This window comes from Oncorhynchus mykiss, chromosome 4 (assembly GCF_013265735.2).
Source record: "Oncorhynchus mykiss isolate Arlee chromosome 4, USDA_OmykA_1.1, whole genome shotgun sequence".
In the NCBI taxonomy this organism is placed as follows: domain Eukaryota; kingdom Metazoa; phylum Chordata; class Actinopteri; order Salmoniformes; family Salmonidae; genus Oncorhynchus; species Oncorhynchus mykiss.
The window spans coordinates 20,309,553-20,325,842 of record NC_048568.1 but is presented as its reverse complement, the minus strand read 5'-3'; the positions used below and the strand labels follow the sequence as shown (position 1 = coordinate 20,325,842).

The 16,290-nt window shown below is 40.8% G+C and overlaps 1 protein-coding gene across 5 annotated transcripts; it reads left to right on the top strand.

Annotated features, from left to right (window-relative positions):
- Positions 1-2,788: 2,788 nt before the first annotated feature.
- On the top strand, positions 2,789-16,073 carry LOC110522270. Of its 5 annotated transcripts, none has more exons than XM_036975848.1 (8): positions 2,801-2,888; positions 8,629-8,669; positions 8,779-8,797; positions 13,364-13,789; positions 14,058-14,189; positions 14,476-14,708; positions 14,866-15,003; positions 15,634-16,073. In XM_036975848.1, exons 1-8 carry the CDS (start codon positions 2,827-2,829, stop codon positions 15,657-15,659), a joined length of 1,077 nt encoding a protein of 358 aa, XP_036831743.1. In that variant the 5' UTR covers positions 2,801-2,826; the 3' UTR covers positions 15,660-16,073. The 5 variants fall into 5 exon arrangements, with proteins under 5 accessions (XP_036831745.1, XP_036831743.1, XP_036831741.1 ...); XM_036975846.1 differs by having other exon boundaries at positions 15,631-16,073; XM_036975847.1 differs by having other exon boundaries at positions 15,406-16,073.
- Positions 16,074-16,290: the final 217 nt, after the last annotated feature.

Genomic DNA, 16,290 nt, shown 5'->3' with positions numbered 1-16,290 from the left:
TTAATAAAGCCGCATACAAACATGGTCTCTTTTTTGTTTTCTTGAGAAAGGCAGCTCCAAAATGCAGGTGTTTCAGCCTAGCTCAGTGCTTGCTGTGGTGTTGGGGCAAACCAGCAGGAAATACAGAGCGTTGTGCCGTGATTGGCTCAGTTTTCTGTCACTCATGGGAATACCACGTCACTGCCAAGTCTAAGAGTACAGCTACACAATTCTAGTCCCTTGGGTGCTCCCATAGAGTTAAATTAGAAGTGCCCATCCAAGAAGGCTCAATGTCATTGGCCAGAGATAAAATAAACGAGCTCAGACTGGGAATTGTAAATCTGGCCTCTTTCTAGAGCTCCGACCTGGTTAGAGCCTGTAAGTAAGCATTTCACTGTAAGGTCTACTACACCTGTTGTATTCAACGCAAGTGACAAATACACTTTGATTTGATTCATACAAGAGCTGAGCTAAGACTGAGATTTGGACAACAGCCTATCCTCCAGATCAATGACGTCATCATGACTTTACCTTGTTTTTTTCTGAGTTCCCAGTTGTTTTGAAAGCACCATAAATCAAGAGATCTCCAGACTTTGATGACAAAATTTGCCCATGAAGGACCGCCGTGCCACCTTCCTGTTCAGGTGAGCACAGTACAACAAGATGAGTCCAAAAATGTATTGTATGCTGCTGCATAAATTATGTAATATTCCAGGGAGATATGTATTCTGTAGCTAAGAAAGTAATACTAAGTGTATGTTGTGTAGTAAGCTGTTAGTAGCCCATGTGCCTTTGTAACAGTATAATTTTTAGACCGTCCCCTCGCCCATACCCGGGCGCGAACCAGGAACCCTCTGCACACATCAACAACAGTCACCCACGAAGCATCGTTACCCATCGCTCCACAAAAGCCGCGGCCCTTGCAGAGCAAGGGGAACTACTACTTCAAGGTCTCAGAGAAAGTGACGTCACCGATTGAAATGCTATTTAGCACGAACACCGCTAACTAGCTAGCCATTTCACATCCGTTACACCTCACACTAATAATTTGGTCTATTTTCACCTCTTTCGCCTACTGTTCTGACTTGGTGGTGCACATGTAGCCTATAACCTGTTTTAGAGAAATATAATCATTGAATATTGCAAGAGCTTTCATTGTCTGCTTATATGCCCCCTTTATTTATCCTACGGTTCTTACTTGGTGTACTGGGAGAACACTGTAAGAATGGCCCATATTCTGAATTTTGTCTCTGTACATTTCAAAAGTGCTAAACAAATAGTTATGTTGACAACGTCCATCCTAGCTCGCTCATTATTGTCTTAATCAATATTACGGATTGCCTCTTATCCGCTTGTCGTCCCCTTATGCCATAGTATGTACATCTCAATTGTCAGTATAAACCACATTTGTTTAAGCAAGTCAGCCATATCAGCTATGTTTTTTTAAAAGGCAGTAAATGAGGCTGAATGAACTGTTTTTGCTGCCAGACAAGGCTCCGCTGATACCCAGGTGTAGTAGTGGTAAAATGTTGGGACTGCTGTAGGGACAGTTTTATGTAGGCCCTAACAGTTTGTGTGCACCGTTTGTCACCATTATAGTGTAATTAATGTATTGTTCAGTGTTGTGTAGTGGCTTTGCTGGCATGCATCCCACATTTTATTTTTTCCCCCACAAAGATTTAACCCACATTGTGTAGACCCATGGACAGATTATACTGTGCAAGAGAACCTGGAGGATAGGCTGTTGTCCAAATCTCAGTCTTAGCTCAGCTCTTCTATGAATCAAATCAAATCAAAGTTTATTTGTCACATGCGTTGAATACAACAGGTGTAGTAGACCTTACAGTGAAATGCTTACTTACCAATAGTGCAAAAAAGATATTAGGTGAACAATAGGCAAGTAAAGAAATAAAAACAACGGTGAAAAACAGTAGCGAGGCTACATACAGTAGCGAGGCTACATACAGACACTGGTTAGTCGGGCTGATTGAGGTAGTATGTACATGTAGATATAGTTAAAGTGACTATGCATATATGATGAACAGAGAGCAGCAGTAGTGTAAAAGAGGGGTTGGTGGGTGGCGGGACACAATGCAGATAGCCCGGTTAGCCAATGTGCGGGAGCACTGGTTGGTCGGGCCAATTGAGGTAGTATGTACATGAATATATAGTTAAAGTGACTATGCATATAAGATAAACAGAGAGTAGCAGCAGCGAAAGAGGGGTTGGGGGGGGCACATAATGCAGATAATCAAATGGCTACCCGGAATACCTGTTCAAGAGTCTTATGGCTTGGGGGTAAAAACTGTTGAGAAGCCTTTTTGTCCTAGACTTGGCACTCCGTACCGCTTGCCATGCGGTAGTAGAGAGAACAGTCTATGAATCAGGCTACAGGTAAGTCCACTATAGTCCTTGTACTAGATCTCTTTGCGCTCTTTCGGCAACTTCTAAAGCACAAAGAGATCTGGGACCTTATTCTTCTCCATTTCTCACTAGTGTTAGTGCCATTATTTTTTATAGATAATCAGAATAGCCTGTGCACTATTGTAAACTGGGTGGTTCGACCTCTGAATGCTGATTGGCTGACATCCGTGGTATATCAGATCGTATACCACAGGTATGAAAAAACATTTATTTTCACTATTCTAATTACGTTGGCAACCAGTTTATAATAGCAATAAGGCACCTCGGGGGTTTGTGGTATGTGGCTAATATACCATGACTAAGGGCTGTATCCAGGCACTCTGCGTTGTGTATAGGCAAGGAGCAACTGTAAACGTGATGGTGACATCATGAGAAGTCAACCACTCAGTTGATATCATGCAAATACAGGAAGCTATTCAAGTGATGTGCGTGTCCATTTTGAAACACTTGACAAGAGAAGAGAAGATGGCGTTATCTGAACCAAGGTACTTTATAGCTCTTTTAAACTAAATTATCCTTTATAATATTGTCTAGATTATGATAGTCCTGTAAAATAATACAGTAGACAGACACCACATTACAGGATGTTAAGCTATTATACATATTGTGGTATAATACAGGAAGACATTGAGAGCTGCACACCGTTGAAAAAAAAGAAATAATCCAAAACTGAGGCAAAAAAAGAGATGGTTTATTGGGATATATTGAAGCTCAAAAGTTTATTGTGCAGAAAAAAGTTATTAAAAAAATGTACCTTTTTTTTTTGCGGCAAGCCATCATCAGTGTGAATGGTGGTAAACTACAGGAAATGAAAGCGATTGAAGACAATTACTAGCCTCTCTGCTATTTACTCACTTGTTATTAAAACAAGTTTAAACATGGGAAAATGTAAATCTGATTTTGGCCTCTGCCTATATAAAGCAGCTCAAACTCATTGGAAGACTAGGGAAATACTAGAAAATCAACAGATTGGAAGGCAGACGCCTTGATTCATTTCCTTTTTAAGATGAGCGAGTAATCCGTGTTAGGGGTAAATAGCAGAGAAGCTAAAGTATCCTCTTCAACCGCTTTCATTTCCTGTTCTTTACCACAAAAGATGTATGACAACTTATCATTCATTTACAGTGACTAGCTAGTGAAAGTCTACACACCATTGCACAGTCTTCACATTTTGCTGCCTTAAAATTGAATCTACAAAGGGATTACATTAGATTTTTTCCTACCAATCTATACAACCTACTGCATATTTTCAATGTGAAACAGAAATTATAGAAAATGTTCCAAATTAATAAAATATGAAGATGTATTGAGCAACATAATAGCCATAGTTTTTGTGAAAATTGCTCATTAAGTAGGAATCATTGATGGACAGCAATATTCAAACCTTCTCTCTGATTTTCAAGCAGATTTAAATCCGGACTGAGACTGGACCATTCAGAAACACTCAACACCTCTTGGAAAGCCATTCTGGTGTGTCTTTGGAATTAAAATGTGTAATTCTCCCACCTAAAAATACACCTCTATCCCAGGGTTTTCACAAGGTTACGGAAGGTTTTCCTCTAACTTTTTTAATTGGCTTTTCTCCTTTCATATTTATTTTGATCCTGAACTTGCCAGTGACAAGCATACCCATAACATGATGCTGCCACCACAATACTTGAAAATACAGAGGATCAACAACATTGCATTCACTCCACATTAGTGGCCTATATGAGAAAGCGAAAAGAAGAAAGCCCCTGTTAAAAAAATATATATATTTTAATCGAGATTGGAATGATTTTAGTAGCCCATTTTAAATTGTTGAGCTAGGGTATGGCGACTACCATACCGTGCCATACCGTAAGTGAAACCCTCTGTATTTGCAAGTATTATGGTGGCAGCATCATGTTATGGGTAAGCTTGCCACCAGCAGGGACTGGGGAGTTTATCAGTGACTAGCCACCGTGCTTCTACATCTGCATTGCTTGCTGTTTGGGGTTTTAGGCTGGGTTTCTGTACAGCACTTTGTGACATCGGCTGATGTAAAAAGGGCTTTATAAATACATTTGAATCAGGATAAAACATTTATAGGAAAGAAGCAGAAACCCACCCCAGTCTTTTGAAAACCTAACCCTGGGATACAGTTTTGTTTTTCAGCGGGACAATTACATACATTACCGTCCATTAATGATTCCTAACCAAATTTACTGAGCTTAAGCAAATTTGTTGTCATTATTTCCAGAATAATTCATTTGAATAGCGTTGAGTGTTGTTCAATAGCCTATTCTACACAATTGCGCAAAGTAGACTCGGAGCACAGTAGACTCGGTATCAAATCCGAGGCACAAAGACATATGAAAACATGAACTCATTACCTTGATACTTTCTTTGTTAAATCTAACGAGGCCCTGCTGTAAATCAAACAGACAATAATAAATGATAAACATAAATTCGCTAGGGGTATTTGATTCTTACAGGGCCAGCATCCCGGAGTCGCTTCTTCACTGTTGACGTTGAGACTGGTGTTTTACGGGTACTATTTAATGAAGTTGCCAGTTGAGGACTTGTGAGGCGTTTGTTTCTCAAACTAGACACTCTAATGTACTTGTCCTCTTGCTCAGTTGTGCACCGGGGCCTCCCACTCCTCTTTCTATTCTGGTTCGAGCCAGTTTGCACTGTTCTGTGAAGAGTTTAGTTTTTGTTTATTCATTCGACCATTTTAAAAAACAAGCACACATAAAACTTAAAAGCCATACATGCACATGAATAAAATCATCGAGGATCACACACAATAAAGTCTGGGACTTATTTCCATTGTGGTCCTTTTGAGAGAGAGAGTAGAGTAGAGAGTAGTATATACAGTTGAAGTCGGAAGTTTACATACACCTTAGCCAAATACATTTAAACTCAGTTTTTCACAATTCCTGACATTTAATCCTAGTAAAAAAATTCCCTGGTTTAGGTCAGTTAGGATCACCACTTTATTTTAAGAATGCGAAATGCCAGAATAATAGTAGAGAGAATGATTTATTTCAGCTTTTATTTATTTCATCACATTCACAGTGGGTCAGAAGTTTACATACACTCAACTTGGGTTAAACGTTTTGGGTAACCTTCCACAAGCGTCCCACAATAAGTTGGGTGAATTTTGGCCCATTCCTCCTGACAGAGCTGGTGTAACTAAGTCAGGTTTGTAGGCCTCCTTGCTCGCACACGCTTTTTCAGTTCTGACCACAAATCTTCTATAGGATTGAGGTCAGGGTTTTGTGATGGCCACTCCAATACCTTGACTTTGTTGTCCTTAAGCCATTTTGCCACAACTTTGGAAGTATGCTTGGGGTCAATGTCCATTTGGAAGACCCATTTGCAACCAAGCTTTAACTTCCCGACTGATGTCTTGAGATGTTGCTTCAATATATCCACATAATAGTCCCTCCCACAGCAAAGCACCCCCACAACATGATGCTGCCACCCCCGTGCTTCACGATTGGGATGGTGTTCTTTGGCTTGCAAGGCTCCCCCTTTTTCCTCCGAACATAAAGATGGCCATTATGGCCAAACAGTTCTATTTTTGTTTCATCAGACCAGAAGACATTTTTCCAAAAAGTGGCTTCTTCCTTGCTGAGTGGCCTTTCAGGTTATGTCGATATAGGACTTGTTTAACTGTGGATATAGATACTTTTGTACCTGTTTCCTCCAGCATCTTCACAAGGTCCTTTGCTGTTGTTCTGGGATTGATTTGCATTTTCGCACCAAAGTACGTTCATCTCTAGGAGACAGAACGCGTCTCCCTCCTAAGAGGTATGACGGCTGCGTGGTCCCATGGTGTTTATACTTGCATACTATTGTTTGTACAGATGAATGTGGAAATTGCTCCCAAGGATAAACCAGACTTGTGGAGGTCTACACTTTTTTTTCTGCGGTCTTGGCTGATTTCTTTTGATTTTCCCATGATGTCAAGCAAAGAGGCACTGAGTTTGAAGGTAGGCCTTGAAATACATCCACAGGTACACCTCCAATTGACTCAAATGATGTCAATTAGCCTATCAGAAGCTTCTAAAGCCATCATTTTCAGGAAGTTTCCAAGCTGTTTAAAGGCACAGTCAACATAGGGTATGTAAGCTTCTGACCCACTGGAATTGTGATACAGTGAGTTATAAGTGAAATAATCTGTCTGTAAACAATTGTTGGAAAAATTACTAGTGTCATGCACAAAGTAGATGTCCTAACCGACTTGCCAAAACTATACTTTGTTAACAAGAATTTGTGGAGTGGTTGAAAAACAAGTTTTAATTACTCCAACCTAAATGTATGTAAACTTCCGACTTCAATTGTACATACTATTTTGAAAATGTTATTTGACCTAAAAAGTGTGGGGCTCAAAACAGGTGGGTCTCTGCCCTACCTGCCCTGAATGACTGGTCGCCACTGGACAGCTTGCACTTCCATAAATGCAAGCACAGAAAAGTAATGTTTTATGTCACACGATTTGGGACAAATCTGTCAAGACACCAACCATGAGGAATTGTATTGAATATAGCTATGATCCCATTATATCTTAATGTAAATACATATACACAGTGCCTTGCGAAAGTATTCGCCCCCCTTGAACTTTGCGACCTTTTGCCACATTTCAGGCTTCAAACATAAAGATATAAAACTGTATTTTTTTGTGAAGAATCAACAACAAGTGGGACACAATCATGAAGTGGAACTACATTTATTGGATATTTCAAACTTTTTTAACAAATCAAAAACTGAAAAATTGGGTGTGCAAAATTATTCAGCCCCTTTACTTTCAGTGCAGCAAACTCTCTCCAGAAGTTCAGTGAGGATCTCTGAATGATCCAATGCTGACCTAAATGACTAATGATGATAAATACAATCCACGTGTGTGTAATCAAGTCTCCGTATGAATGCACCTGCACTGTGATAGTCTCAGAGGTCCGTTAAAAGCGCAGAGAGCATCATGAAGAACAAGGAACACACCAGGCAGGTCCGAGATACTGTTGTGAAGAAGTTTAAAGCCGGATTTGGATACAAAAAGATTTCCCAAGCTTTAAACATCCCAAGGAAAACTGTGCAAGCGATAATATTGAAATGGAAGGAGTATCAGACCACTGCAAATCTACCAAGACCTGGCCGTCCCTCTAAACTTTCAGCTCATACAAGGAGAAGACTGATCAGAGATGCAGCCAAGAGGCCCATGATCACTCTGGATGAACTGCAGAGATCTACAGCTGAGGTGGGAGACTCTGTCCATAGAACAACAATCAGTCATATATTGCACAAATCTGGCCTTTATGGAAGAGTGGCAAGAAGAAAGCCATTTCTTAAAGATATCCATAAAAAGTGTTGTTTAAAGTTTGCCACAAGCCACCTGGGAGACACACCAAACATGTGGAAGAAGGTGCTCTGGTCAGATGAAACCAAAATTGAACTTTTTGGCAACAATGCAAAACGTTATGTTTGGCGTAAAAGCAACACAGCTGAACACACCATCCCCACTGTCAAACATGGTGGTGGCAGCATCATGGTTTGGGCCTGCTTCTCTTCAGCAGGGACAGGGAAGATGGTTAAAATTGATGGGAAGATGGATGGAGCCAAATACAGGACCATTCTGGAAGAAAACCTGATGGAGTCTGCAAAAGACCTGAGACTGGGACAGAGATTTGTCTTCCAACAAGACAATGATCCAAAACATAAAGCAAAATCTACAATGGAATGGTTCAAAAATAAACATATCCAGGTGTTAGAATGGCCAAGTCAAAGTCCAGACCTGAATCCAATCGAGAATCTGTGGAAAGAACTGAAAACTGCTGTTCACAAATGCTCTCCATCCAACCTCACTGAGCTCGAGCTGTTTTGCAAGGAGGAATGGGTAAAAATGTCAGTCTCTCGATGTGAAAAACTGATAGAGACATACCCCAAGTGACTTACAGCTGTAATCGCAGCAAAAGGTGGCGCTACAAAGTATTAACTTAAGGGGGCTGAATAATTTTGCACGCCCAATTTTTCAGTTTTTGATTTGTTAAAGAAGTTTGAAATATCCAATAAATGTCGTTCCACTTCATGATTGTGTCCCACTTGTTGTTGATTCTTCACAAAAAATACAGTTTTATATCTTTATGTTTGAAGCCTGAAATGTGGCAAAACGTCGCAAAATTCAAGGGGGCCGAATACTTTTGCAAGGCACTGTATATATATATTTAATACATTTTAGAATGTTTTGTGTTTCACCTACAGACCTGGCCTTAAGACTATATATAGCTACTATGTCAAACTGGGTAAGTGAAAATAGAACAATATGTCAAAAATCTCGTATAGATTTGATAACGGTTTCATTATTTGGTATAACACTAATTTACCTTCTCATTTTCTTCTTTGTGGATGCAGCTCGGAACATCCCTCGAGGGTAAGGGTCTGGTGAAAAGAAAATAAACTACACTACAATGTTGCCACACAACAAATGTGTTTTTGTTTGGCGACAACTTCATTTATTTGCCTGAATGTCTTTCCAGGGGCCTGTTGCACAAAACTAGGATAAGGGATTAAGCCAGGATATCTTGGTGATCCTGGCTCAATTGATCCGTAATCCGGTTGCACTAAAGATGGATAGGGGGCAGGAGGATATGTTATGGTATAAATTACCATGGAGATTTATTCTGTGGAGCTAGCCTGCTCCAGACCAGGCTAAATTCCAGGATCTATTTAATCTCATCCCTAATGTCAGTCAGCAGTCACCACAAATGGAAACCAATAGTTATTTCACTGCTCACTATACATTGTTATCACATATAACTAGACCCACTGTTATTTAAACGTTTGTGATCATTAATTTCAATGATTTTGGATAAAAAATGATTTTTAGATGATGTTGCTATCATTAGATAATTTACAGTTTCCCATAGACTATAAGGCTATATATAAAATGCTAGAATATTAGGGCCACAGAGGGGAAAAAAACACAAGTCATAATATTGTAACCAGTTGTTTTAAAGGAGGACAGTTGTTAAAATGACAGATGTGGGGCATTTCGTGAAATTGTACTTCAGTATGGTTTCATAAACAAAGACATGCTGATGTGCCAGAATATTAAGTATCACATTGTCATAAGTATCAAAACTGTAAAAACAATATGTAGCTTTTCTGCAGAAAGAACCAGCCTCATAAATTTATGACTTTATCCTTTTTCTTCAGTGTGGCCCTAGTACTCTGTCATATAAACAAATACACATTCCATATGAATATAAAAACACAATGTGTAACATTATGTTCCTTTATTGAATAAGGACAAAACAAAGCAGGTAAACCATCAGCTCCTTTCAAAACTGAAGTCACAGTGACTCTACAAGATGGAAAGCACAGAATCTAAGCATATTATACAAAATTATACATATACAGACCTTTGAATGTGTATAACACACCCTGCATGTCTGCACACTAAAATAAATGCAGGACAAATCCATACACATCAACTGAACAGACAAATGAATGGATGCAGTAGTCTCCCTGCAGCCTTGTATTACACACAGTATACCGCACAAACATCATAAGAGGCCAAATTCGTCAAAAAACGAACCCAAAAAACCCCAAATTCCTCTGCCACCGCAGGACATATTTAACCAAAATTGAAAGCACACATACTAACTAAAATAATTCAACACATATTGGTCCCTCAGCAGCCGACCACTGTCGTCATCAGGGAAGATTGCCGGATTGTCCCAGTCCATGGCTGGTGGCACTCTGGGGGCCCTCTCCTTCCTCAGGCAGGCCACATTGTGAAGGACAGCACAAGCCACAGTAATATCACATGCCCTAACAGGGCTGACCCTTAATTTGTGAAGGCAGTGAAAGCGTGCCTTCAGGAGGCCAAAGGTCATTTCAACTCTGGCCCTGGTCCTGGCATGGGCATGGTTGTAGGCCTGCTGTGCTTCCTGGGGGTCTGTGAAAGGTGTCAGGAGAAAAGGCTGGCAGCCATACCCCCTGTCTCCCAGCAACACACCAGAGAATTCACCTGTCAACACAAAATCTCATCATTACTACCTCATAAACACAGTGATATTCTTGACACAGCCATGATGGTTATAAATAGGGGTTGTGTGGCTTACCTTGTGATAGGCACTGATAGATTTCAGAGGCCCGAAAGATTCTGGAGTCATGGACTGAGCCAGGCCATTTTGCCACAACATTGCTGATCACACAGTCAGCATTGCAGACCATCTGAAATCATAAGATGAGGAATATTACACCAATCAATGCACATCACTGGCAATGCAGAGTGTTCGTCAATGGACAATATCAAAAAGTTATGTTCACCTGAACATTAATGCTGTGAAAGGATTTCCTATTCACAAAATCGGCCTCATGGGCACCTGAGGGGGCTTTTATCCTTATGTGTGTGCAGTCCACTGCACCAATGACATTTGGGAAACCTGTCACACAAAGTAATGAGTATCCTACTATGTGTTAACAGTTGTCCTGTAATTTGTAGATCCTCTTACCTGCAATCCTATAGAACTCCTCTTTGATGTCACAGAGTCTTCTGTGGCCAGGGAAGGAGATGAAGACATCTGCTAATGCTTTGATAGCCAGACACACACTCCTTATTGTGCGGCAAATTGTGGCCTTGTTCAGCTGTTCTGCATCCCCCACTGAGTACAGGAAGGCTCCACTAGCAAAAAAGCGCAAGGCCACACAAACCATTTGCTCCACACTCAGTGCATGGCTCCGTGCAGTGCGGTGCTTAATCCTGGGACCCAGTAGTCTGCATAGATACCTGATGCCATCTGCAGAAAACCTGTATCTTTCATATAGATGGTCATCAGGGAAGGCCAGTGGGTCCAACCGGTCCCTGAAGACCCTTTCTCACCTGAAGGCTCTCCTCAGCACAAGTGCTTCTTCATCCACCACATCTCGCACGAATGGGCATGCCATTGTCAGAGCAGAAAGGAACACACAATTTTGGGCCTTCATATAGGCTAGTGGCCACACCTGGTGCTGGGGGGGGTGGGCAAAAGAGGGCGATGCCTTATAACGATGACTTGGTTGTACTGATTGCTGGGAAAATAAAAAAAACCTTAGAAAGATGCCACCGTCCTGTGTGCTCACAATAAGAGCTCATATGTCATGGCTCACTTGACTTTACGAGAATATACCTAATTTTTATTTTGAGCTGTGTCATCTTCTTGGAGCTGGGGGAGGAAAGAAAAATAATGATTAATACATTTGTGTTACAGTTAGCATACAGTGTACATTGAAGGCATATCTCACCTCCCTCTCAAGTTTTTTTATTTCAAGGTCCAGTTTCCTAATTGTCCTCTTTTTTATTTCGAACTCCAGTGCAAGATTTTCCATCTTTTTCTTCTTGTACTGAATGTCTATGTCTGCCAGTTCTATTTGGCACCGGAGGTGGTTGCCATACAACTTTCTGATAGCTTGTGAGCTCTGTGAACACAATACAATTAGCGCAGCTGGAATTTGGCAGGATGTGGTGTCCTTTTATTAATACGCACTATGTTGCCAGGCTGGTTTTCCCACTGTATAGCATCTGGGTCCTGTAAAATAAATTAGATTTTTTGATTTTGATGAGGACTCCTCACCATTGTAGAGTAAATAGTACTTTCACAGTCTTAACATGATACCTCATGCCTTCTGGAATCCAGAGAGATGGTCTCCTCCTCATCATCGTCTCCATCATGTGCTGTTGCTGCTGCACTGGGGCCTTCACCCTATCACATTTAATCGGATTCATATTGAAGCTAGTAGACAAGACATGCCAGGCCTACAGTATGCCTTTGATGGAGTACTCACTGGATCAGCATCGTCTGGTGCTTGTGCTGGTGGCTCTAACAGGAACACAGTGCTGCCAGACACTGCAAGGCAATAGGTAAACCAAAGTCAGACAGTCCAAATTGATTCAATATGAATGTGGTTGTATCCCATGTAGAGATGGAAGGACATACCTTGAATGAAGCGGGTGGCATCTTGGGAGGAACCTATGCTCGTCTCTTTCCCCCCAGGGATCCCCTCTAAGACGGGCCTGCCTTTATTTAGCTCCAAGGCCATGTCCTCTGCTGGGGTAAGGTCAGCCTTTGGTGACCCACCACCCGTGCCTTGTCTGTGGGTATTCTTTTTCACTGCTAAAACAGTACAGACAATGTGTGAGCAGGCACCTTCTGGGTACAATATATGCTTGTGCTTTGTTAAATATTAGTCAGGGACCATACCATTCTGCAGAATGTTCTTGTATTTGATTTTGACCTGCTGCCATGTCCGTTTTGGCCCGTTCATGTTTAATCTACACACACACACACACACACACACACACACACTTAATGGAGTCACACTGCAAAAAATTACTTGGTATTTTTGTCTTGTTTTCAGTAAAAATATCCAAAATTTTATCATAGCTTTATACAGTGTGATGGAGTTACTTTACACAATTTCACTCATATCTGCAGTGCATTTCAATAAAAAAAATTAACCGTTTCATAATTACAGTACAACTGCATTTTTGGAGATGTGAATTAAATATTTGAATTGTAATTGTGATGTTTCAGCGGAGCGGTGAGTGTGTAATTGTGCACTACTTACGCATTCAGGCGGTCTGCAATACTTTGCCACGCTTTTTCTCTTTGCTTTATCACTGTGGCGGTGTTGCCTTTCTTCTTAATTATATCTTTTACCTCCTCGTATGCCTCCATGAGGATTTGTGCTTCCGACGGGGAAAAGTACGCGGCTCTAGTTGCCATGGTAAATCAGTTAATCTGTGATCTGTGGCGGGGTCTATTTGAGTGAGCCGTGAGCGCGCACCTATCCAGGATTGGTTTCACCTGGCTTAATGAATCCGTGTCTGCTCATCCTGGCTTGGTCTTTGTGCAACCAATTAAGCCTGGACGCACATGTTTTGGCTTCATTGAGCTCAGCTGAGTCATTTATCCCGGATGTCTTAATTCTACTTTTGTGCAACAGGCCCCAGGTCTCACCAAGACTCGGAGAAGCTAATCAGAGGAGAGGAGAGCCCTTACATGTTGCCAGGAGGAACATTTGTTGGACTCCTTTTCCAAAACACCTGTGTTCTGAGCAGTCTATTGGCCGGAATACATATAACAGCAACAAGATTTAGCAAAATCAAAGATTATTTTATGACAGACAACACAGTCGGTGCAGTCATAACCTTCCTCGATAACAAAATGTATAATGAGGCAATGGGTCTTTGGCTTATTAACTTAGATTTGCGTGTTGGAAGAAAACTATACTTTTCCCAAAACGAATGTCTAGATTGTAGAGGCTATGTCGAAGACTTCCTACCAAATTTCGATGACCTGACAATTGTCAAATATGAAGACGACAACAACGATCACAATATGAGCCCCTCAGCTTGCGTTTACAATGGAACACTGAGGTAATAAGTTATCATTGACTACCTTTTCTATTTCATTGTTATAAACAAGCAGGTTCTATTTAATTATTCATTCTCTACTTTATCGGATTACATTTGTTTTACAGTTCTAAGAAATCATTATACTTTATAGGTGTGTGCAAATACCATATGAAATATAAACATGAAAGACACATTTTGTTAAGAGGCCAATGGCATTTTGATTTTTGAAACTGTTATTTGATTTTCTCTGTCCATCCTGTCGTGTTTCTCTTTCTGTGTATTGTGAAAGCAATTTTAAGATATATGGTCACGTTTACATCCTGGACACCGTAAATGACCCTAAACTCATCCTGGTGAATATGTTTGGCCGAATGGGACACGGATTTATTCCTCCTCATGTCATCACGGATGATTTTTCAAGGTACTGATAGGTTGAACTGCATAATGCTTTTAAGGTTTAACTTGTAGGCTATTTTTGGTGTCACTACCAGTATGGTGCATATAGAATGCAGAAAATTAGGAGATTAAAGGCTGTGATCCAATACTGAGGTTAAATATTTGGAAGTGGATATTTGACCGGTTTAGGAATGAGAGTTAGGTTAAGGTTAGTTTCAGTGAGGTTAGGGAAATGCACAACCCAATGCCAACCCCAATACAGCTTCTGTTTTGTCTTATGTCCATTCTGATTGAATTTCTACTCCTAACAGGAATTACGAGCTTCAGTTCCTTTTGCTGGGTTTGATCACAGCAGAGATCAAACACATGGTGCTGTGTGTTAAACAAGAAGGAGGGCGATGGATGCTGTACGATAACTCAGGAACGCCCCAATTCCAGGACTTCAACATGGAGATAGAAAGGAAGAAATACGTTGTTTACCTCGCTGCCTATGTGAATTTGAACCGTGCATATCCAGAGAAACAAGTGCAAGAATCAGAGCAAGGTGAGGTATAACCAAGAACTGAAAACAGTTCTATGTTGTCACTGGAATCTTCAGTTATGAAGTCATCCTATATTGGCTTAAGTGAATAAATTCCTAACTGCAATTTCAATTTGGCAAATGCCCCTAAACAATAATATGCTACTCCATTCTTTTACAGTAAATGACCTCCTCCTGCCAGTGGTTGTACCAGTCAACAACCGCCGATCAACATTCCCATTCAGATTGCCGGTGGAAGAAACAACCATCTCCACCCTACCGACCTGTCAGCAGCAACGAGAGGATGCTTCCCCCCAAGGTCTGTTCCTAACTATAGTGTGACTGCAGTTTTTTTTTTGCTTTCCACTGTCATCATAGGCTTGTTTTAAGGGGGATTTGGCATTAGACTGAAATATTTCATACAAATGTGTTTAACACATGGGTCGGTGACAGTAAGAGCCATCACAAAAAAATGAGTGTTAGGAGGGAAGAAATTGATAAGCCCTTGCCAAGCACAATTAGGATACTAGCTGAGATTCAGCATCACGGACAGCAATAGATTAAATCATCACGACATTTGACATTCAAAACCACAGGGCATTTTTATCACTCTTAGGCTTTTGTTTCATTGTAGACTAGGCTGCAGGGATGGTAACACAGCTAACTTACACACAAACATGTAGCCTGTACGAGATGTAAACATACCACTTTCCCGCCACAGGTGAATCAACTGTTAATGTGTGGTAGGGATCAGAGACCCTTTCCTTTGTACAACTTGACTGCATTCCTACCAAGTTATGTTTTTCTTTTTTTTTAATGAAATCATTTTTCATGTAGTCTACTACTGCTTATGAGTGAAAAATTATGGAAGACTGATTTAACAAAATATGTGTTGTCATAAATTACTTGTAAATGTCTGTTTTATCTTTCTGTCTCTCCCCTGTGGAAGTGGAAAACGCAGAGGAACGTGGCTGAGGGCACCCTGGCCTGAACACACCCAGACATTCATTGCCTGAGCCCACTTGGTTGTGCTGCTGATCCCAGTCCTATGGAACCCCTGCTGACCAAGTCCACCTGGTTGTGCTGCCTTCACTGGACCAACTGGCCTCCTTTAGCCGCTACACCAACAAATGTTAATTTCTTTACTTACCGTGTCTTTGTTAAAAGCTATTAGATCGACCACGGGGTCTTGAAGTATTGGAAATCTCTATCCGGTACAGCCAGAAGAGGACTGGCAACCCCTCTCAGCCTGGTTCTTCTCTAGGTTTCTTCCTTTTAGGGAGTTTTTCCTAGCCACTGTGCTCTTGCTTATGCTTTGCTGTTTGGGGTCTGACAATTGCAGATGTAAAAACTGCTTTATAAATAAATTTGATTGATCGATCAACAACAGGGATACTTTCTCCTTGATTTTACACACGAGGCACATCCAGGTTCACTAAGTACAATACGTAAGTAGGAGATCTGTAAGACATCCGATCGCAACTTAATATAATTCCAGACCTGACCTAAACATTGCATCTATCAAAATTCCAAAATAACTTTCATGAACATTATCAGACTTGTATAAAGACTAAAAAGTCATAGACCATTGGGATAAATTACATTG